Raw genomic sequence first — 26,008 nt, 5'->3', positions numbered from 1 at the left:
CAGAAACGATTATGCAATCAATCAAGCTGCCATTTCAAAAGCCAAAAAATGCATGGTCATGGTCATATCTCAGAGCAAAGTCTGCTGAGTCACAATCAACAAAGCCTTGCTTTAACTTATGATCAAGGTTAAAATGGAATATCCCATGTGTTTCTGCAGATGAAAATAAATGCATCAACCAACATATTTCTGTTTATCTGTTATTCTTCACTCCATTCCTATTACATGAAGTGGATCAGAGTATACAGTCTTTCAAATTGCTCACACAAATCTTCAACCTATGAAATGTGCTAAAGGAATGCTCAGTGGTCCATACTAATGAATTGCTTTTTCTCTCTGCAGTCAAGCTGATTCATCAAGTCTCCCTTTACATCTCCTACACTGCAAATAAAACTACGCCAATGCATTGGATGAAAAATCTATCTCTGAAATCCTATTCTCTATACTAATTTACAATTTGCAGTTTTTCTCATTTCAAACTGATATATTATGAAATCCATTTTTCAAAACAAACACCATAGTTTCGTAGTTCACCACTATCTCCTGACATCACCTTATGATATTGCTCAAATGAAGCTAAAATAATGTGAAGTATGTTAGCTTGAAAGTAATCATATTCTATCATATGTTTTCAATTCAATCTTCTTTTGTGTAATGTATTTTTGGAACATTACATGATAATCTCACATAATGTTCCAACTATGCATTACACTAAGACTGGATTAAAAACATAGGATATGATTATTTTCAAGATAACACTTCAAAATAACACAGCTTATATTTTCACACTGTCACAAGATCATTATTCAGCTTTCCAGTTAATCAAACATACTACGTCAAATCTTTCAATGTTTACCTGTAAGTTACCTAAAACTAAAACACTCAATCATTCTAATGTGCGAGTTGAAATGAGGAACATGAAATAATTTTGCAAGTTAGAATAGGCTTCTAGAAGTTTGATTTGGAGTTCCAAACTGTCTGTAGACCAATATAAGGAAAGAACATCAAGTCATAGTTTAGAATTTAAATCTAAAAGAAATGACATAACCTAACACTTGACAATGTAACTAAAGCAAAACTACATGAACAAAATAATGGAAGGAAGTTTGAATATGAAATAAATGAACTAATTTAAGGAATCATTACATGCTTACACTACAGCTACATATATTAACAGCCCTTATCAGATGAATAGCTGAATTAATAAAACAAGATAATGCAGTAAGGTGTAAGGACTACTATACCTAAATGCTCTATTGAACTTGAGGGGAGGGTTATTGTCACTGGTCTTGCGACTATCTTTAACTGGTTCACTTGCTTCACTACTGCTATCTGACTGAAGGTTGTTCTCTTCTTTGCCAGCTGTGTACATATCATACCCGCTATCTGATACTATGGATCTCTCCCTCTTGAAATGACTTGTTAGTTTTAGTCTTGTCTCCACTGCTAATGGATCTGGCTTTCGAGGGCTAGTTGCCACTGGAGGTGTCTTTGAAGAGCCATCAATGCCAGCCAGCTTGAGCCTGGTTTTAAGCTGGGAGCCAACAGTCTTCATAAGCCTGTCATCGTCATCATTGATGGGATAGGAAGTGCTGGTGTCCAGGTCCGAGTCTCCCCCAGAATCGTGCGATTCAAAGGATGTTCCTCTTAGCCTTGTTGAGATGCCTTTATTCATGTCCACGCGGGCCTGCAGAGAGGTGACAAGTTGCTCAGTGTCTCGTAGGAAGGACTCAGTGTCTCGTCTGTAGTCGGACTGATGCTTCCCCAGAATCAGAGAGTCTAAAAGCTGCCGATGTTGCTGATGGAAAGAGGATACTATTCATATGATTCTTTGGCACTAAGACCAGAAGAAAGAAAACGTAAGCTTAGAGAGGCTAGACCAACAGCAACACAATGAATGGCCACTTCAAAAAATAAACTTTTTACATTAAAGACTGGGAGAAAAATCATACCAGTTAAGTACACTGTTAAAAGAAAAACTCGAAGCTCTTAAAAAGCTAATCTAACCCATTCTGATCAATATATGTCATGCATAAATACTTTCACTCCTTTCCAATCAAAAGTCTAAGAATATTAGATCTATTTTCATACCTGCTCACCTTTTCCAACAATAGCAATGTAGCATCACGATCAGATAACTCAGCCATCAAACTAAAATTCCGTACCTAACACTTTCATCTATTCCTAATTTAGAAAATGAAAATACAGGTGTGTTGGACTTTCAACTCTACTCCTGTCCCTCTCAATCACTTTCTATGTTGCAGTTGATGAGAATACATAGGTCAGATGTGGAGAAGAAGGAAGTGACCAAAGGATGGAATGAAATAGATTTTGAGAACTACAAAAGAGCCTGAGCATACAGGAAGGTGAAAGGCGTGCATAGGATAGAGTGAACTGGAGCAATGTGGCACACAGGATGCAACATGCTGTCAACAGAATGAACTAGGGTATATGATGAGGCCAAGGGAAACCATGGAAAAGTATGTGGGGCGTAGTTGTGGACAGAGGCTGTGGTTTTGCACTACACATGATAGCAAGAAAATGGATATGAGAAAATGAGGCCTTTGTCTGTTCCCAGCACTACCTTGTCAATGCAAGAAATGTACGTGTGTGTGTGTGTGTGTGTGTGTGTGTGTGTGTGTGTGCGCACAGCTGGTATTATTTATTCCCCACCCCAAGGGATAGCGGGATGAATATAAGTAATAACAAAAGACAGTTTCAAATGTTCTACTTCCTCCTTGTCTACACAAAGTCTATGACTCTTACATCTTAACCTGGGTAACCTCTAGAAAATGAAGTATATCACACTACCTTTTGGCCTAGTAATGGAAAAAAATATTTTTTTTTTTTTTTCTCCAAAACCTAAAAATCTTCTTAAAGGTAAACAATAGGAGTGGAGTAAGAATACTACCCAAGTATCCTTTATGTGTTGCAAAAGGTGACAGGAGTGGGAGTGGAGGCAGGGACATAATCTTTTCCTCCAGTATTATCACCTTCAAAAATAAGGAACAGAAGAAGCCAAGCAAGGATATTACCTGGTAAGTCAGCTGTTTGTTCTCAATGATATTCACAACCAGGCCCTGTACACCTTTTCTGCAGTTTTCCCTTACTTTTTTTATATGTCCTAAATCAGCCCACTGACAGCATGTCACCTCCAGTATACCACATTGCTCCACTTTGCTCAATCTCACATCCTCCTACATGTTCAGGTTCAGAACATTCAAAGTGCCTTTCCCTCCTCCCTTCTATCTTCTCCTTTGTTTCTCCTTTTCTTTGTTTCTTCCAATTTCAACATGTGTTCTCCCTTAGTAATCCTGTCCATGTGCCCAAACTATTTCTGCAAACTCTTTTCAGCTCTCCTCTTACTATCACACTTCTTGCTTACCCTATCATTTCCTGTTCAATCAACCCTCTGCACATCGCATAGTGTCTTTGAACATTTCACTTCAAACACATTCACCCTCTTCAGTGCTTTGTCACCTAGGGCTCACCATTTTGCATCCATAAAACACTGTCGAGAATGCTATACTATCAAACATATCCTTTGACCTTAAGACAGTGACCTCTCTTTCCACATATTTCTCAATGCACCCATGGCCTGTGTCACCACACCTACCCTATAGCTCACTTCAGTACCCATTGTTCTATTCACTCCCAGGTATCTAAAACACTCCATTTCCTACAAGCTCCCTCCATTCAAATTCAGACTCGAACTAACCTGTCTTTTTCCACTGCTAAACCTAATACCTTTGCCTTAATGCATGGAATGGTGTATGCGAGGAAGGCATGTAAGGACAGGAATAACTGGAAACTCTTTTGCTGGGGCCATCCCTTTGATTGGAGTTCCCAGAGGGAATGAGCGTCAGAGATAAGATACTCTCAAATTTCCCTTTTCACACACTCCAAAACCCAGACACTAACTATTGTAGTTTCTCATTTGAATCTGCCATCAGTGCCATGTACTGAGCAAACAATAACTGACTCACCTCCCTGATCCTCCTACCCCAGACAGACTGCAGACCTACCCCTCTTTCCAAAACCCTGTTATCTACCTCCCACACCATCCCATTGATAAACAGATTAAACAGCAATGACGACACCATACACCCCTGCTGTTGACCCAGCTTAAGCTTGAATCACTCGCTCTCCTTTCTTTCTACCCAAACATCGCACATATAATGTACTGTTTTTTATAAAAACTCCTCACTACCTGTAATAGCTTTCTTCACACACTATACATTTGTGACATCTTCCATGATGCATATCTATCAATCATATCATATGCTTTCATCAGATCTATAAATGCGAAATACTAATCCTGTTTCTCTAAGCATTTCTCACTCAAATTCTTCAAAGCAAAGACCTGACCCACACATCCTCTACCACTCTTGGAACCACATTGTTCCTCCACAGTCATATGCTCATAGTATATGGAACCACAATTACTACTTTATCTTATCTCCAGAATGGTGTATGTGATGGAAGCATGTAAGGACAGGACAATTAGAGACTCTTGTATGGCCACTCCCTTGATGGGAATTACCAGAGAGAACAGGCATCAAAGATATGAACAGATAAATACATATATCTCTAGAAAACATTACCTTTATGAAAGAAATTACCTAAGATAATCTATTCTGACTTCTCAGCATCAACTTTTACAATCAAATTTTTAATGCTAAGGAGAAAAAGCTTTTCTTGAAATATCTTTTCTCTTTCTATACTGAAATGCCTACCTAAGTGAAGTAACATCAGAACCAATGGAATGATGGTCTCATTGGCACACATCCACTCTCTAACTGCCATCTATGAAGTACTGGCACCAGAACCTTTCTTTCACAGCAAAGCCCCACAGACTAACTCCAAGTTTATTCTGAATGCTTTAAATGTCCTGGTTCTTCCCACTGACAGTAAACACCAAAACAATCCAATTCAGTCTATCCAGTGCATGCCTCTTTCTCCCTTGCACAATCAGAACCTAATATCCCAGTCTCCACAAAAATCTTCGTATGCCTAAACAGCTTAAGCACAACCTGGTCTACCAGCTCAATCAGTATGCACTTACTATCTCAACATATCTAAAATATCTAATATCTAAATACTTCTGCTCTGCTGCAAAGCACTTTTCCAATCCATGGAACTGTATAATGCACGATCTGTGCTTTTTGCAAATACAGTTGAATTCATCCTAAATATATACACAACAATGCAGAACACACATCTGACATGAAATACTTGCTTCATCTATTTCATTTCACACATCAATATCAGCTCATCTACTAGCTGCATTATTTAGAGTTACTCTCACCTCTAATCTTAAGGCATTGCCCAAGAATAGGCAGTTCCAAGATTCCTGTGCAGACTCAGTATTTACAAATGCTCCATGATGCTGTATAAATGAGTATCAGTGATTTATCTTTGTAAATATACAAGTTAAAAGATGAGAAGAAAATGTATTCCCTAAATTTAATGTACCTAAGATGAACAATATGCTTCATCCCTAAAAACTACTGGTTGACACTAAGGCTAACAGCGTTAGAAAAAATTCTCAGCAAAACAAAACCTATACAGATGATCTAATACTCAAAAGAATATAAAACACATCAATTATATATACATAATTATAAATACACAAAATAAATATATAAACATGATGATACAAGAGAAAAACAGAAAAAACAGAAGAAATGAAAACAACTAGTAAGGTTGATGGTCAACGAATATAAAATTATCCAAAGAAACTGAAACGTGATTTAATCTCAGTAAGTACAGTTTTCACTTCTAAGCTGAAATTAATCTCTGAATAATTATTAAACTTACATACTCAAGTAAAACTCTTAAAAAAAAGGAGGCATTTAAAAGAATATCAAAGAACTGGAGCCTAGCAAGTAATGGACATATCAGCAATTAGTTTGTCAAAAGTGCCAAAGCAACAACTGGAAGATTTGCTCAAACATCTTAAAAAAATACTCTGCTCGGCTTCTGGAAGAAAGAAAGGAGAGATTAAGGCTTTGTGGTTATAATACTGCTGAGTGTATGATCATTTTGGAGAATTACAAGATACACATTATCCATTCCTTACAATAATATGCTGATCATAAGGGATGCAAACTGAAGGGTAAAGATAGTCTGGGAAGATGTCTCAGTAGCAAACGTAGCAATGCCTTGAGGAATTTTTGCTGCCATTATCATTACATCAAAATTACATTCTTTACATAGCACACCTTACTTATATGGAAGATGTAAAATAAAGAGTAAAGAAAATATCATCACTGATGAGAAGAGCTGTTTAAACACTGCTGGGTTACTTACTTGGCCCTTTGTAGGACTCTCATGATCAGAGAGGTCAGATGCTTTAGGAGAAACCATGGTAAATGGTGGGTGATGTGTTGGTGGTGTGGGTAACTTTCGACGGGGGCGAGATTCACTACTCTCCTGAGAAGACGAGAGGGATGCAAGTGGAGGCTTGGAGCCACGAGGAGACCCTAGAGAGGTTTTGACAGAGACATCAGAGGACTTTGTATGCTCAGCTACTTGTGCTGCCCACTGCCGAATCCAGTTTGGACTGCTTCGACTAATACTGCCAGGACTCTGAGGATAAGGATGTGACTTTCATAACTCTTAGTCTTATCTAAATACCAAAACTTCTCCAAATCTCAAACATATTTTTTCCTTTCACAAATGATCACATTCCCTATATAATACAAAAGTCTGTCAGTCTGTATCATGAACACCTTTCTCTCAAAGCAAAATTTCCCTTGAACATGATGCCTCTTGACTATCCTCCAAGCTTTGGGTGTAGATGACTATACAGTAAGATACAAACATTTGAAGAAAAAAAAAATCATCATGTGTGCTAGCTATAAGATAAAGAAAAGTAGTACAAATTTGTTGAAAATATTGGGGATGACTGTGCAAAAATATACAAGTTAGAAGGGAAGGTAGAAAGAAGCATGCTTGTAAAGAAAGAGATCACCATAAATATGGGAAGCCATCAGAGCTGAAATGAATAAGTTCTCACGGGTGAAGAATGTTGTTCAGTTTCAGAATGATAAGCCATGTGCATTTTGCCCAAAAGAGATAAAACATGGGAGAAAGTTTAATCCTCTTACCTCTGTAAATGAGGCAGTAAACAAGTGAAGTTGAATAATATCATATCAGAATATCTGCTGAAGTAACACTACTGTTGAAGCAGAAGTTGAAGGAGAGTGTGAATGTTAGGAAATGAGCTCTACATTAATGTGCGTAAAACTGAAAGTGGATGGCAATACATGGGTGATTATTAATGAACGTGCACCTGATCATGAAAGAAAGATCACGAGACAAGTAAGTGTTTTGGTAGGAGATCAGTTAGCGTGTCAGCAGTTTTGATATAAAAGACAGGGTATCAGTGATGGGTGATTTACATGTGAATATGAGTGATGTGAGAATTGAGGGCAAGGGGTATTCAGTAATGTGAGTGAAAATGGTGTACAGCTTATGGAATTGTGAGATGAAAACGGAGTGTTGACTGAAAATGCCTGGTTTAAAAAGAGGACTATAATCAAGTATGCATATGTGTGTAGGAAATATGGCCAACACCAAAATTATATTACATATTAACTGACAGGCATGTACATGAGAGACATTTGGATATGAATTTGCTGTAAGGGGCAGCTGGTGTGGAATGTCTAATCATTATCTTGTGGAGGTGAGAGTGAAAATTTGTAGTTTTCTTAAAAGAGCAAACACTATGGGTGAGAAGAAAGTAGGCCTAAAAAGAGAGTCAGTCATTGTTTGCTGATGATACAACCCTGGAGGCAGATTTGAGTGGGGAAAATGCAAAAGTTGGTGAGTGAGTTTGGAAGTATGTGTGTGAAAGGAAAAAGTTAAAAGGAGAAAGGTTAGATGGAATATGAGCTTGAATGGAGAAAAATCAAATTGAGTATTTTAGATACCCGGGCATGGATATGGCAGCAGATGGAGACATGGAAGCAGAAGTGAGACAATGTGGGTGAGAGGGTGAAGGTTCTGAGGGCACTGAAGAATGTAAGGAAAGAGAGATCATCATTTGGGAGGGGGAGGGCAAATAATCTCAAATATATTGTATGGATGTGAGTCACGGATTACAGATGAGGATGTGCTGAGGAGGGAGGATGAATTGGAAATTAAATGTTTTAGAACAATATCTGTGCTGTGAGGTGGTTTGATTAAGTAATAAAATGGTAAGAGAGGTGTTTTAATAATAAGAATGTGGTTGAAAGCTGATAAGGGTATGCAGAAATAATTTGGGCATGTACAGAATTACTGAGGAAAGGTTGACAAAGAAGTTATATGCATCAGAAGTGGATTGAACAAGGTGAAAGGGGAGACCAACTGGAGATGGAAGGATGTAATCAAACCATGGTGACATAACACACCCCTGCCACCTAACCTAAGTACCTAATTTATTGACCAACTCCTTGGGGTGGATGAACAGCTGAGTTGACTGTAGACTGACAACCACAAGCAAGTTTATACTATCTATCCCAACATACATCCATGTTCCATTCTGACTGACTGGTCAGATCTCATAACGGACTAAGTCAAATGTACGTCAGCATGGCATGTACAATTCACATACCTGTACAGCATTCTTTTATCCTATTGAATTTCTATCATGATTATCTTGTTTCTTATTAACCAGCTTTGTTATATGATTCTGCAGTTTCTTTTTACCTTTTATTTAAGATTCTTTATTTCACATCTATTTATCTATTCATTATACTCTGTCCCTGTCTCCTGTGTCAGCGAGGTAGCACAAGGATACAGATGAAAGACTGGCCCAACCCACCCACATACACATGTATATACATACACGTCCACACACATGCACATATACATACCTATACATTTCAACGTATACATATATATACACACACAGACATATACATATATACACATGTACATAATTCATACTTGCTGCCTTTATTCATTCCTGTCGCCACACATGAAACAGCATCCACCTCCCTGCGAGTGCATGCAAGGTAGCATTAGGAAAAGACAACAGAGGCCACATTCGTTCACACTCAGTCTCTAGCTGTCATGTATAATGCACTGAAACCACAGCTCCCTTTCCACATCCAGGCCCCATAAAACTTTCCATGGTTTACCCCAGATGATTCACATGCCCTGGTTCAATCCACTGACAACACGTCGACTCCAGTAGACCACATATTTCATCATTTAAATTTCTTATGTTAAGCAAGTTCTATTGTGATTATCTCATTTTTATTTAACCAGTTTTATGAATAGACATTTTTCAAATCACACTATGGTTTATTAAAAAATCTTTGGTTTATTTTTCACCTTTTCAGCACTTGCTGCTTTACCTGTGAATTGAATGCTGTGCAAGCTATATATTCTTTTAAATCTATTAAACGAACAATGACCTGCTGTGAAGTTCTTGGTGTAATCCTCACCCAATCGCTCCTTCAAAGCCTCAAAAAGACTTCTAGCCTTCGCCTGAATTGTTAGTAAGCTGAGTAATAAACATTTTTGAATTTGTTCTTCCATCCACAGCATCAAAACTTTTCCATTTCATGGATGGGCCCTTGTCGTTGCTTTGCTATTATCCTAGATTTCATACTTGCAGAACCTTTGACTTCCTCACATATCTTTTATGTCCTTTCAAATTGTGGAGAACATCAAATGGGACAACTGTACATCATGTGCAATCATATTAACTTCTTTCCTCCTTCATATTAGATGATTACCTTCATTTTCAATTCCAAATCAAACATCTTCCTTGGCTTCTTGCCAGATCTATCAAAATGTGATGGTTTTTCTCTTGCTCACCATCTTCTTTGGGGATTATTACAAAGTTTAATCAGGAAAGAAAATTATTCAGATTCGCTTGAATAATGCACGTTTACTGAATGACAACTGAGAACGATAACTGAAAAAATGCTGTGATGTACACAATGCCGGAATATCGTCTGACAGTCACTATCTTACGCTCGCAGCCATTTTTATATTTACCTATATTTTTCATAATTTTTTTTTCCAGTTGTATGTAAGGATGGTTGTAAGTCACACAGGTCGTAAGTAGGGGATAGACAGTATACTATCTTGGTAAACGACAGAGCTTTCTTAAAAATGATAAGTAAATAATTATAAACACATCTATCCATGTATCTATATCTCTAACGCCTATTACCACCTCGAACTTCTTAAAGGGATGGCCACGACAATAGAGTCTCCATAAACAGTGAGCTCCAGAGCCACTTCTTAGTGGCAAAAAATAGACCAATAAATTGCAAATAATGAGTTTTCTCTCCAAGACTTATTGCAACTTATGATATTTCAATATGAGAGGATGATCTCTTCCAGATATGTTGCAAGGTGTGATGTTTTAATAAGAAAGGATGATTTAGAAGTATCAGATTACATTACTTGGTATCATCAGTGAGGCTTCCATGGCCCTGACATTTGTTCTGCAACAAAAAGCCCTGTATTTATTTTTGCATGGATTTTTTTCTTTAGTTTCTATATAGAATGTCAAAAGCAAACAATAATGAGATAACTAAACTCCATAGCATACGAATATATCAATGGTGATTCATTTTTTAATACAAAACACTGATGTTAATGGTACACAAGAGATACACAGAAAGCAAAGACAGCATATGACAAAAAACTGAGAAACTGGTAAACAGACAAAACAGACTAAACAAGGAGATATGAAGATATATAATAAAGATACAAAATTAATAAATCAAGTAAATAGATATATGTATATAAATATATATCATGTATACAGACAGCAGACAGAGGGAGGGATATATTACAATAAGAAAGAGAGGAGGATGTGTAGATGAAATGATCAATATATAGAGATAATGGATACAGAAATCACAAATGAGAAACAAACAAACAGAGATCTCATGACACCAATATAAATGGCAACTTCATTGATGCAAGAGAGTGAACAATCTGGGATCAAGGGTCAATTGCCCACCTTTACTCACTGCCATGGCAAGTGAGCAATCAAGTCCAACACTTAGCAATAAACTTGTCTAAGACAGGGAATGTAGCTTGCTATCCATACCATGAAACATCAATGCAACCGTGCAGAAACAAGAACAAACATATAAAACATGACCCATCAATAAGAGAAGCATTCATACTTTATGCTTAATATAACACCCAACTCACATTATTCTACTTAGATCACTGACCTTTTCCCTTGGTCCAGACTTCTCAGAGAAAAAAATACCACATTCATTAAATTCTTAAAATGAAATGATTAGCTAACTGCATGGCAAAGAATTCTGATAGAATGTTTCAATATAAACTTGTACAATACAATTTAACACATCCATTAAAGAATACATAAATCAATACTACAATTACTATAATACCAATGCTAGACTTTTAGTTTTTAATTGAAATGCATAAACATTACCTATCAAGCTGTTGTGCAAAGATTAAATTTTCAAAAGCACCAATTTGTGTATCTAAAACCCACATCATTCAAGATTTTACTTTCACTTTTCAAAAACACCATCTGAAACCTGAAATCTAAATTGGCACATCCCACTTTCAGGGATTCCAGTACATATGTCTAAAGTTCACTTTTGCTCTAGAGCTACTGAAAAAGAATCCATACCTGTGAGAAAACACATTCATTGGCAAGCATTTAAGATATTTTCATACAGTTTTGACGTTCATACCTTAAATTTCTCCTGTTCTGGTGTAGGTGTCCAGAGGTCCTCAGTTGGTGCATTTCCTCGGGGTGTAACCACAGTGACATCAACTTCACTTTCTGTTCCAGATACACCAAACACTCGGTCAATGTCATTTCTTGCTTGTTCCACTTCTGGTGATGATGAATCCTTCTCAATGGTATATGTTCCAGCTTCACTCACATCATCCTGTAAATTGAGTTTTTTGTGAAAGACTGTAAAAAGAGTTGATACAATTACAAATAGTTTTCTTTACATGTATATTACATGCTTATGATAAAGATCAATGACAATAATGAACAACCATAAGCGAAATTACACAACCATGATGAAATACCAAATTTGATTCATAATCTTCATTCATTCATACACTACTAACATAATATAAACTCTTAACAGCATTAAAGTCTTCACTGTATACCATAGAAAGCATTAAAGTCTACTTTGAAGCACTGAAGTTTTCACTGTATACCATAAGGGATAGGGGAGAAAGAACACTATCTATGTATTCCCTGTGTGTTGTAGAAGGCAAGTAAAAGGGGTGGGAGCAGGGGGCTGGAAATCCTCCCCTCCTATTTCTACTTTTACAAAAGAAGGAACAGAGAAGGGGGCCAAATGAGGATTTTCTCTCTAAGACTCATTCCTCTGTTCTTGATGCTACCTCGCTAATGCAGGAAAATGTTGAATATGTACGAAAGAAAGACCATATAAAGCATCAAAGTCTTCACTGTATACGACAGAAAGCATGAAAATCTTTACTGTATGCCATACAAAGCATGTCTTCAATGTATACCATATAAAGTTAACACTTTCCATACAGTTTTCCTCTTTTAAGTTCATTTTTTTCCTTTTCAAAGACCATATACATGTCATATACTTTCTCTAAATTTTTTTCCACAACCTGTCTATAAGCTAAAATCTGGTCTACACATCCCTTTCTCCTTTTAAGATCCACAATGTTCTTCACCTATAAGGAATTCACTAATCTTCTGACCAAGGCAATCCTGCTACAAACCCAGTAACTACATTAGGGACTGTATTTCCTATGTTCAAAATGTGTAATAGTAAAAATGAACTGACATGGTGTGGAATGTGAAGGCCATGCTGTCAATAGGCTGAATCAGGGAACATGAAGTGATCAAGACAAATCATGGAGTAATCTGTAAGGACTTGACAATGGATGGTAAACACTAATTGTGATACATGAAGGACAGTTGCAGGTATAAAAAATCTTAAACCACTCTTACTCTTTTCAATCACATACAAAGGAAGAGGTACTGCCTCCAACCATTCATTGGAAAAAAAAAAAAAAACACTTTTCCATGCTTACAATGACAATTTACAAAGCTATGCAACTGGTTTTACTTTCATTATTCATTTTTTTTTTTTTTTTTTTTTGCTTTGTCGCTGTCTCCCACGTTTGCGAGGTAGCGCAAGGAAACAGACGAAAGAAAATTGCCCAACCCACCCCCATACACAGGTATATACATACGTCCACACACGCAAATATACATACCTACACAGCTTTCCATGGTTTACCCCAGACACTTCACATGCCCTGATTCAATCCACTGACAGCACGTCAACCCCGGTATACCACATCGCTCCAATTCACTCTATTCCTTGCCCTCCTTTCACCCTCCTGCATGTTCAGGCCCCGATCACACAAAATCTTTTTCACTCCATCTTTCCACCTCCAATTTGGTCTCCCTCTTCTCCTCGTTCCCTCCACCTCCGACACATATATCCTCTTGGTCAATCTTTCCTCACTCATTCTCTCCATGTGCCCAAACCATTTCAAAACACCCTCTTCTGCTCTCTCAACCACGCTCTTTTTATTTCCACACATCTCTCTTACCCTTACGTTACTTACTCGATCAAACCACCTCACACCACACATTGTCCTCAAACATCTCATTTCCAGCACATCCATCCTCCTGCGCACTACTCTATCCATAGCCCACGCCTCGCAACCATACAACATTGTTGGAACCACTATTCCTTCAAACATACCCATTTTTGTTTTCCGAGATAATGTTCTCGACTTCCACACATTCTTCAAGGCTCCCAGAATTTTCGCCCCCTCCCCCATCCTATGATCCACTTCCGCTTCCATGGTTCCATCCGCTGCCAGATCCACTCCCAGATATCTAAAACACTTCACTTCCTCCAGTTTTTCTCCATTCAAACTCACCTCCCAATTGACTTGACCCTCAACCCTACTGTACCTAATAACCTTGCTCTTATTCACATTTACTCTTAACTTTCTTCGTTCACACACTTTACCAAACTCAGTCACCAGCTTCTGCAGTTTCTCACATGAATCAGCCACCAGCGCTGTATCATCAGCGAACAACAACTGACTCACTTCCCAAGCTCTCTCATCCCCAACAGACTTCATACTTGCCCCTCTTTCCAAAACTCTTGCATTCACCTCCCTAACAACCCCATCCATAAACAAATTAAACAACCATGGAGACATCACACACCCCTGCCGCAAACCTACATTCACTGAGAACCAATCACTTTCCTCTCTTCCTACACATACACATGCCTTACATCCTCGATAAAAACTTTTCACTGCTTCTAACAACTTGCCTCCCACACCATATATTCTTAATACCTTCCACAGAGCATCTCTATCAACTCTATCATATGCCTTCTCCAGATCCATAAATGCTACATACAAATCCATTTGCTTTTCTAAGTATTTCTCACATACATTCTTCAAAGCAAACAGCTGATCCACACATCCTCTACCACTTCTGAAACCACACTGCTCTTCCCCAATCTGATGCTCTGTACATGCCTTCACCCTCTCAATCAATACCCTCCCATATAATTTACCAGGAATACTCAACAAACTTATACCTCTGTAATTTGAGCACTCACTCTTATCCCCTTTGCTTTTGTACAATGGCACTATGCACGCATTCCGCCAATCCTCAGGCACCTCACCATGAGTCATCCATACATTAAATAACCTTACCAACCAGTCAACAATACAGTCACCCCCTTTTTTAATAAATTCCACTGCAATACCATCCAAACCTGCTGCCTTGCCGGCTTTCATCTTCCGCAAAGCTTTTACTACCTCTTCTCTGTTTACCAAATCATTTTCCCTAACCCTCTCACTTTGCACACCACCTCGACCAAAACACCCTATATCTGCCACTCTATCATCAAACACATTCAACAAACCTTCAAAATACTCACTCCATCTCCTTCTCACATCACCACTACTTGTTATCACCTCCCCATTTGCGCCCTTCACTGAAGTTCCCATTTGCTCCCTTGTCTTACGCACTTTATTTACCTCCTTCCAGAACATCTTTTTATTCTCCCTAAAATTTAATGATACTCTCTCACCCCAACTCTCATTTGCCCTTTTTTTCACCTCTTGCACCTTTCTCTTGACCTCCTGTCTCTTTCTTTTATACATCTCCCACTCAATTGCATTTTTTCCCTGCAAAAATCGTCCAAATGCCTCTCTCTTCTCTTTCACTAATACTCTTACTTCTTCATCCCACCACTCACTTCCTTTTCTAATCAACCCATCTCCCACTCTTCTCATGCCACAAGCATCTTTTGCACGATCATTATTCATAATCTCACATATAACTCCACATACACCCAGCTCTTCCATTCTTTTACATAATTAGTGTTTCTCTTGCTTCCTCTTTTATACTGTCCTTGCCCTTAAATCCAATCTGATCTCTCCTTGCCTATAATTTTGTTGTGGTAATAGCCATGTCTTGCCATCAACTCTAATCAGATCTATCAAATAACTGTTGATTAATACTTTAACAATCAAATTATTTGAACTGTAACATCAACACTAATCAGCATGATATAGGTAGTTCTAGGCAAAGGTGAAGATTTCAATAATTACCTTTTCTTCTTTACCGCCTTCACTCTCTCTGTCTTGCTTGACATCATAGGTCTGGCAACTGCTAAGACTGTTGGCACTGTTGCTCTGTTTTCGTCCTTCCGGTGTCATCTTGACAGTGCTCTGCTGATATGTTAAATATTTTCCTTATAATCTTATCCTGACAAAATTTTACATCATAAAACAAGGAAAAGATAAAATGATGGAATGATAAACAAAAGGAACTATATTTTTCATTTTTATACCTGACAATAAAAATGTGATATAATAAAGTACCAGTACAACCTTTCTAGTCTGTACTAATTCTAAGGAGGTAACTGAAAACAAAATTCTGCAAACTATGTACAAACTTGTGTGTGTGTGTGTGTGTGTGTGTGTGCACATGAGTGTGCCAAATGCTCTAGTCATGGACAAAAATACACATCAAGGAAAGGCCTTAAATGAAACAAAAATTCTTAAATATATCAAGAAGAATGGAAGAGTCTTGGGGTCAGTGAAAACCAACCCTTTGAAAAGGGGCAGGTTACAGCTGTTAGGAAAGAAATGAGAGGCTAAGGAGTTGCGAGAGAAAGAAAGAGACATTACAACATCCCACTCTGAACATGCCAGCTTATACACAGTAATCACTAGATGCTGTAGCTTTCTAAGGATTGGCAGGAGTGCACAAGCAAGCAGTTTTAGGAAGAAGACATAACAGAAACCATTACAAAGAGGGAGAAAGAACCAGCTGTTCAACACTGGGCAAATGAGAGAGTTAGGATGGATTACTTTGGGATTGAAAATGTTTAATAAATATGAGAGCCAGAACTTCTCCAGATGTTGAGCGCAGAATGAATTAGTCCTTTGTATCACCTGAGCTACTGTGATGCGAAAAATTTTAAAGCATCTGAACAAGAATCCAATTTGCTTAGAAGGTAAATTTAGCTAATTGTGTTATATAAAGTGTGTAAGACAGGTCATTGTCAACAAATACATTTTTTTGAGTTGTGGAGTGGAATTACAAAGTCATCAAACAGATGAAAATTTTGTGATGGGTTTTAGAACAGATGGGCAAAAATTAGGTTATAGGGGCATTATTCTTTACTAGGATTCATCTCCCACAAGGAAAATCATCTCAAAGTCTGAGTTTACATAGGAAGTTGTGATGAGGGGACACAATGTGGATAAAGGAAGAATGACAAGAAAGACGTAGATCAAGGTGGAGAAGATGGACTAGATCTAAATGAAGTGGAGGACTGCAGTCCTGAGACATCAGCATATGAATGCATTTGGTTAACTAAAAAAGAAAAAGTTCTTATAAAAAATGGAAGAGCAAAGGAAAAAGGACAGAACCTTGAGGGATGCTATTCTTAATAGGGACAGTTTAATCCTTATTTATATTTATTATTTATTTTATTATACTTTGTCGCTGTCTCCCGCGTTTGCGAGGTAGCGCAAGGAAACAGACGAAAGAAATGGCCCAACCCCCCCCATACACATGTATATACATACGTCCACACACGCAAATATACATACCTACACATTTCAACGTATACATATATATACACACACAGACATATACATATATACACATGTACATAATTCATACTTGCTGCCTTTATTCATTCCTGTCGCCACACATGAAACAGCATCCACCTCCCTGCGAGTGCATGCAAGGTAGCATTAGGAAAAGACAACAAAGGCCACATTCGTTCACACTCAGTCTCTAGCTGTCATGTATAATGCACTGAAACCACAGCTCCCTTTCCACATCCAGGCCCATAAAACTTTTCCATTTCATGGATGGGCCCTTGTCGTTGCTTTGCTATTATCCTAGATTTCATACTTGCAGAACCTTTGACTTCCTCACATATCTTTTATGTCCTTTCAAATTGTGGAGAACATCAAATGGGACAACTGTACATCATGTGCAATCATATTAACTTCTTTCCTCCTTCATATTAGATGATTACCTTCATTTTCAATTCCAAATCAAACATCTTCCTTGGCTTCTTGCCAGATCTATCAAAATGTGATGGTTTTTCTCTTGCTCACCATCTTCTTTGGGGATTATTACAAAGTTTAATCAGGAAAGAAAATTATTTAGATTCGCTTGAATAATGCACGTTTACTGAATGACAACTGAGAACGATAACTGAAAAAATGCTGTGATGTACACAATGCCGGAATATCGTCTGACAGTCACTATCTTACGCTCGCAGCCATTTTTATATTTACCTATATTTTTCATAATTTTTTTTTCCAGTTGTATGTAAGGATGGTTGTAAGTCACACAGGTCGTAAGTAGGGGATAGACAGTATACTATCTTGGTAAATGACAGAGCTTTCTTAAAAATGATAAGTAAATAATTATAAACACATCTATCCATGTATCTATATCTCTAACGCCTATTACCACCTCGAACTTCTTAAAGGGATGGCCACGACAATAGAGTCTCCATAAACAGTGAGCTCCAGAGCCACTTCTTAGTGGCAAAAAATAGACCAATAAATTGCAAATAATGAGTTTTCTCCCCAAGACTTATTGCAACTTATGATATTTCAATATGAGAGGATGATCTCTTCCAGATATGTTGCAAGGTGTGATGTTTTAATAAGAAAGGATGATTTAGAAGTATCAGATTACATTACTTGGTATCATCAGTGAGGCTTCCATGGCCCTGACATTTGTTCTGCAACAAAAAGCCCTGTATTTATTTTTGCATGGATTTTTTTCTTTAGTTTCTATATAGAATGTCAAAAGCAAACATAATGAGATAACTAAACTCCATAGCATACGAATATATCAATGGTGATTCATTTTTTAATACAAAACACTGATGTTAATGGTACACAAGAGATACACAGAAAGCAAAGACAGCATATGACAAAAAACTGAGAAACTGGTAAACAGACAAAACAGACTAAACAAGGAGATATGAAGATATATAATAAAGATACAAAATTAATAAATCAAGTAAATAGATATATGTATATAAATATATATCATGTATACAGACAGCAGACAGAGGGAGGGATATATTACAATAAGAAAGAGAGGAGGATGTGTAGATGAAATGATCAATATATAGAGATAATGGATACAGAAATCACAAATGAGAAACAAACAAACAGAGATCTCATGACACCAATATAAATGGCAACTTCATTGATGCAAGAGAGTGAACAATCTGGGATCAAGGGTCAATTGCCCACCTTTACTCACTGCCATGGCAAGTGAGCAATCAAGTCCAACACTTAGCAATAAACTTGTCTAAGACAGGGAATGTAGCTTGCTATCCATACCATGAAACATCAATGCAACCGTGCAGAAACAAGAACAAACATATAAAACATGACCCATCAATAAGAGAAGCATTCATACTTTATGCTTAATATAACACCCAACTCACATTATTCTACTTAGATCACTGACCTTTTCCCTTGGTCCAGACTTCTCAGAGAAAAAAATACCACATTCATTAAATTCTTAAAATGAAATGATTAGCTAACTGCATGGCAAAGAATTCTGATAGAATGTTTCAATATAAACTTGTACAATACAATTTAACACATCCATTAAAGATACATAAATCAATACTACAATTACTATAATACCAATGCTAGACTTTTAGTTTTTAATTGAAATGCATAAACATTACCTATCAAGCTGTTGTGCAAAGATTAAATTTTCAAAAGCACCAATTTGTGTATCTAAAACCCACATCATTCAAGATTTTACTTTCACTTGTTTCCTTTCAAACACCATTACTTAACTTATACTTGCAGTTACCTTCAATTGCTGATGCATACAAACATTATAAACCACACATAAAATCTTCTGCAACTCCTCTACATTCTCAGCAAACACCACAGTATCATCCGCAAAAAGGCTTGCCACTAGCCATCATATCTCACTGCCACAATCCATCTCTACACCCTCTTCCCTTAGTATACTGAGACTTTCACTCAACTCTCCATCAACTCTTACACATGCATTTGCTACTCTACAGAAGGCTTTCATACCATCCAACAGTTGTCCCCCAACCTAGTATATCCTAAACACATCCCATAAAACATTCTACTCGACTCTGTCATATGCTTTCTCCAGATCCACAAAAGCTGCACACAACTTCTCACCTTTTGCTAAATATTTTTCCACAATCATCTCTCCCATAAAAATCTGATCCACACATCCCCTACCACTTCTGAAACCACACTGCTCTTCCCCAATCTGATGCTCTGTACATGCCTTCACCCTCTCAATCAATACCTCCCATATAATTTACCAGGAATACTCAACAAACTTATACCTCTGTAATTTGAGCACTCACTCTTATCCCCTTTGCTTTTGTACAATGGCACTATGCACGCATTCCGCCAATCCTCAGGCACCTCACCATGAGTCATCCATACATTAAATAACCTTACCAACCAGTCAACAATACAGTCACCCCCTTTTTTAATAAATTCCACTGCAATACCATCCAAACCTGCTGCCTTGCCGGCTTTCATCTTCCGCAAAGCTTTTACTACCTCTTCTCTGTTTACCAAATCATTTTCCCTAACCCTCTCACTTTGCACACCATCTCGACCAAAACACCCTATATCTGCCACTCTATCATCAAACACATTCAACAAACCTTCAAAATACTCACTCCATCTCCTTCTCACATCACCACTACTTGTTATCACCTCCCCATTTGCGCCCTTCACTGAAGTTCCCATTTGCTCCCTTGTCTTACGCACTTTATTTACCTCCTTCCAGAACATCTTTTTATTCTCCCTAAAATTTAATGATACTCTCTCACCCCAACTCTCATTTGCCCTTTTTTTCACCTCTTGCACCTTTCTCTTGACTCCTGTCTCTTTCTTTTATACATCTCCCACTCAATTGCATTTTTTCCCTGCAAAAATCGTCCAAATGCCTCTCTCTTCTCTTTCACTAATACTCTTACTTCTTCATCCCACCACTCACTACCTTTTCTAATCAACCCATCTCCCACTCTTCTCATGCCACAAGCATCTTTTGCACGATCATATTCGTAATTATTCATAATCTCACATATAACTCCACATACACCCAGCTCTTCCATTCTTTTACATAATTAGTGTTTCTCTTGCTTCCTCTTTTATACTGTCCTTGCCCTTAAATCCAATCTGATCTCTCCTTGCCTATAATTTTGTTGTGGTAATAGCCATGTCTTGCCATCAACTCTAATCAGATCTATCAAATAACTGTTGATTAATACTTTAACAATCAAATTATTTGAACTGTAACATCAACACTAATCAGCATGATATAGGTAGTTCTAGGCAAAGGTGAAGATTTCAATAATTACCTTTTCTTCTTTACCGCCTTCACTCTCTCTGTCTTGCTTGACATCATAGGTCTGGCAACTGCTAAGACTGTTGGCACTGTTGCTCTGTTTTCGTCCTTCCGGTGTCATCTTGACAGTGCTCTGCTGATATGTTAAATATTTTCCTTATAATCTTATCCTGACAAAATTTTACATCATAAAACAAGGAAAAGATAAAATGATGGAATGATAAACAAAAGGAACTATATTTTTCATTTTTATACCTGACAATAAAAATGTGATATAATAAAGTACCAGTACAACCTTTCTAGTCTGTACTAATTCTAAGGAGGTAACTGAAAACAAAATTCTGCAAACTATGTACAAACTTGTGTGTGTGTGTGTGTGTGTGTGTGTGTGTGTGTGTGTGTGCACATGAGTGTGCCAAATGCTCTAGTCATGGACAAAAATACACATCAAGGAAAGGCCTTAAATGAAACAAAAATTCTTAAAATGAAATGATTAGCTAACTGCATGGCAAAGAATTCTGATAGAATGTTTCAATATAAACTTGTACAATACAATTTAACACATCCATTAAAGAATACATAAATCAATACTACAATTACTATAATACCAATGCTAGACTTTTAGTTTTTAATTGAAATGCATAAACATTACCTATCAAGCTGTTGTGCAAAGATTAAATTTTCAAAAGCACCAATTTGTGTATCTAAAACCCACATCATTCAAGATTTTACTTTCACTTGTTTCCTTTCAAACACCATTACTTAACTTATACTTGCAGTTACCTTCAATTGCTGATGCATACAAACATTATAAACCACACATAAAATCTTCTGCAACTCCTCTACATTCTCAGCAAACACCACAGTATCATCCGCAAAAAGGCTTGCCACTAGCCATCATATCTCACTGCCACAATCCATCTCTACACCCTCTTCCCTTAGTATACTGAGACTTTCACTCAACTCTCCATCAACTCTTACACATGCATTTGCTACTCTACAGAAGGCTTTCATACCATCCAACAGTTGTCCCCCAACCTAGTATATCCTAAACACATCCCATAAAACATTCTACTCGACTCTGTCATATGCTTTCTCCAGATCCACAAAAGCTGCACACAACTTCTCACCTTTTGCTAAATATTTTCCACAATCATCTCTCCCATAAAAATCTGATCCACACATCCTCTACCACTTCTGAAACCACACTGCTCTTCCCCAATCTGATGCTCTGTACATGCCTTCACCCTCTCAATCAATACCTCCCATATAATTTACCAGGAATACTCAACAAACTTATACCTCTGTAATTTGAGCACTCACTCTTATCCCCTTTGCTTTTGTACAATGGCACTATGCACGCATTCCGCCAATCCTCAGGCACCTCACCATGAGTCATCCATACATTAAATAACCTTACCAACCAGTCAACAATACAGTCACCCCCTTTTTTAATAAATTCCACTGCAATACCATCCAAACCTGCTGCCTTGCCGGCTTTCATCTTCCGCAAAGCTTTACTACCTCTTCTCTGTTTACCAAATCATTTTCCCTAACCCTCTCACTTTGCACACCATCTCGACCAAAACACCCTATATCTGCCACTGCTATCATCAAACACATTCAACAAACCTTCAAAATACTCACTCCATCTCCTTCTCACATCACCACTACTTGTTATCACCTCCCCATTTGCGCCCTTCACTGAAGTTCCCATTTGCTCCCTTGTCTTACGCACTTTATTTACCTCCTTCCAGAACATCTTTTTATTCTCCCTAAAATTTAATGATACTCTCTCACCCCAACTCTCATTTGCCCTTTTTTTCACCTCTTGCACCTTTCTCTTGACCTCCTGTCTCTTTCTTTTATACATCTCCCACTCAATTGCATTTTTTCCCTGCAAAAATCGTCCAAATGCCTCTCTCTTCTCTTTCACTAATACTCTTACTTCTTCATCCCACCACTCACTTCCTTTTCTAATCAACCCATCTCCCACTCTTCTCATGCCACAAGCATCTTTTGCACGATCATTATTCATAATCTCACATATAACTCCACATACACCCAGCTCTTCCATTCTTTTACATAATTAGTGTTTCTCTTGCTTCCTCTTTTATACTGTCCTTGCCCTTAAATCCAATCTGATCTCTCCTTGCCTATAATTTTGTTGTGGTAATAGCCATGTCTTGCCATCAACTCTAATCAGATCTATCAAATAACTGTTGATTAATACTTTGTTAACAATCAAATTATTTGAACTGTAACATCAACACTAATCAGCATGATATAGGTAGTTCTAGGCAAAGGTGAAGATTTCAATAATTACCTTTTCTTCTTTACCGCCTTCACTCTCTCTGTCTTGCTTGACATCATAGGTCTGGCAACTGCTAAGACTGTTGGCACTGTTGCTCTGTTTTCGTCCTTCCGGTGTCATCTTGACAGTGCTCTGCTGATATGTTAAATATTTTCCTTATAATCTTATCCTGACAAAATTTTACATCATAAAACAAGGAAAAGATAAAATGATGGAATGATAAACAAAAGGAACTATATTTTTCATTTTTATACCTGACAATAAAAATGTGATATAATAAAGTACCAGTACAACCTTTCTAGTCTGTACTAATTCTAAGGAGGTAACTGAAAACAAAATTCTGCAAACTATGTACAAACTTGTGTGTGTGTGTGTGCACATGAGTGTGCCAAATGCTCTAGTCATGGACAAAAATACACATCAAGGAAAGGCCTTAAATGAAACAAAAATTCTTAAAATGAAATGATTAGCTAACTGCATGGCAAAGAATTCTGATAGAATGTTTCAATATAAACTTGTACAATACAATTTAACACATCCATTAAAGAATACATAAATCAATACTACAATTACTATAATACCAATGCTAGACTTTTAGTTTTTAATTGAAATGCATAAACATTACCTATCAAGCTGTTGTGCAAAGATTAAATTTTCAAAAGCACCAATTTGTGTATCTAAAACCCACATCATTCAAGATTTTACTTTCACTTTTCAAAAACACCATCTGAAACCTGAAATCTAAATTGGCACATCCCACTTTCAGGGATTCCAGTACATATGTCTAAAGTTCACTTTTGCTCTAGAGCTACTGAAAACAGAATCCATACCTGTGAGAAAACACATTCATTGGCAAGCATTTAAGATATTTTCATACAGTTTTGACGTTCATACCTTAATTTCTCCTGTTCTGGTGTAGGTGTCCAGAGGTCCTCAGTTGGTGCATTTCCTCGGGGTGTAACCACAGTGACATCAACTTCACTTTCTGTTCCAGATACACCAAACACTCGGTCAATGTCATTTCTTGCTTGTTCCACTTCTGGTGATGATGAATCCTTCTCAATGGTATATGTTCCAGCTTCACTCACATCATCCTGTAAATTGAGTTTTTTTGTGAAAGACTGTAAAAAGAGTTGATACAATTACAAATAGTTTTCTTTACATGTATATTACATGCTTATGATAAAGATCAATGACAATAATGAACAACCATAAGCGAAATTACACAACCATGATGAAATACCAAATTTGATTCATAATCTTCATTCATTCATACACTACTAACATAATATAAACTCTTAACAGCATTAAAGTCTTCACTGTATACGACAGAAAGCATGAAAATCTTTACTGTATGCCATACAAAGCATGTCTTCAATGTATACCATATAAAGTTAACACTTTCCATACAGTTTTGACGTTCATACCTTAATTTCTCCTGTTCTGGTGTAGGTGTCCAGAGGTCCTCAGTTGGTGCATTTCCTCGGGGTGTAACCACAGTGACATCAACTTCACTTTCTGTTCCAGATACACCAAACACTCGGTCAATGTCATTTCTTGCTTGTTCCACTTCTGGTGATGATGAATCCTTCTCAATGGTATATGTTCCAGCTTCACTCACATCATCCTGTAAATTGAGTTTTTTGTGAAAGACTGTAAAAAGAGTTGATACAATTACAAATAGTTTTCTTTACATGTATATTACATACGTCCACACACGCAAATATACATACCTACACAGCTTTCCATGGTTTACCCCAGACGCTTCACATGCCTTGATTCAATCCACTGACAGCACGTCAACCCCGGTATACCACATCGCTCCAATTCACTCTATTCCTTGCCCTCCTTTCACCCTCCTGCATGTTCAGGCCCCGATCACACAAAATCTTTTTCACTCCATCTTTCCACCTCCAATTTGGTCTCCCTCTTCTCCTCGTTCCCTCCACCTCCGACACATATATCCTCTTGGTCAATCTTTCCTCACTCATTCTCTCCATGTGCCCAAACCACTTCAAAACACCCTCTTCTGCTCTCTCAACCACGCTCTTTTTATTTCCACACATCTCTCTTACCCTTACGTTACTTACTCGATCAAACCACCTCACACCACACATTGTCCTCAAACATCTCATTTCCAGCACATCCATCCTCCTGCGCACAACTCTATCCATAGCCCACGCCTCGCAACCATACAACATTGTTGGAACCACTATTCCTTCAAACATACCCATTTTTGCTTTCCGAGATAATGTTCTCGACTTCCACACATTCTTCAAGGCTCCCAGAATTTTCGCCCCCTCCCCCATCCTATGATCCACTTCCGCTTCCATGGTTCCATCCGCTGCCAGATCCACTCCCAGATATCTAAAACACTTCACTTCCTCCAGTTTTTCTCCATTCAAACTCACCTCCCAATTGACTTGACCCTCAACCCTACTGTACCTAATAACCTTGCTCTTATTCACATTTACTCTTAACTTTCTTCTTCCACACACTTTACCAAACTCAGTCACCAGCTTCTGCAGTTTCTCACATGAATCAGCCACCAGCGCTGTATCATCAGCGAACAACAACTGACTCACTTCCCAAGCTCTCTCATCCCCAACAGACTTCATACTTGCCCCTCTTTCCAAAACTCTTGCATTCACCTCCCTAACAACCCCATCCATAAACAAATTACACAACCATGATGAAATACCAAATTTGATTCATAATCTTCATTCATTCATACACTACTAACATAATATAAACTCTTAACAGCATTAAAGTCTTCACTGTATACGACAGAA

At 37.6% G+C, this 26,008-nt stretch overlaps 1 protein-coding gene across 1 annotated transcript in view; it reads right to left on the bottom strand.

Annotated features, from left to right (window-relative positions):
* LOC139746549 (uncharacterized) overlaps positions 1–26,008 on the bottom strand; it is a 263,361-nt gene that overhangs the window by 27,838 nt on the left and 209,515 nt on the right. The window contains exons 9-17 of the mRNA XM_071657899.1: positions 24,644–24,843; positions 24,502–24,535; positions 24,111–24,310; positions 16,363–16,480; positions 15,598–15,717; positions 11,694–11,894; positions 11,199–11,216; positions 6,313–6,591; positions 1,245–1,798 (exon numbers count right to left, since the gene is read on the bottom strand). Coding sequence (XP_071514000.1) covers positions 1,245–1,798; positions 6,313–6,591; positions 11,199–11,216; positions 11,694–11,894; positions 15,598–15,717; positions 16,363–16,480; positions 24,111–24,310; positions 24,502–24,535; positions 24,644–24,843 — 1,724 coding nt within the window. The remainder of the gene's footprint in view (positions 1–1,244; positions 1,799–6,312; positions 6,592–11,198; positions 11,217–11,693; positions 11,895–15,597; positions 15,718–16,362; positions 16,481–24,110; positions 24,311–24,501; positions 24,536–24,643; positions 24,844–26,008) is intronic.

Source organism: Panulirus ornatus, chromosome 65 (genome assembly GCF_036320965.1).
Source record: "Panulirus ornatus isolate Po-2019 chromosome 65, ASM3632096v1, whole genome shotgun sequence".
NCBI lineage: Eukaryota > Metazoa > Arthropoda > Malacostraca > Decapoda > Palinuridae > Panulirus > Panulirus ornatus.
Note: the sequence above shows the minus strand (reverse complement) of the source record. Positions and strands in the feature narration are given on the sequence as shown.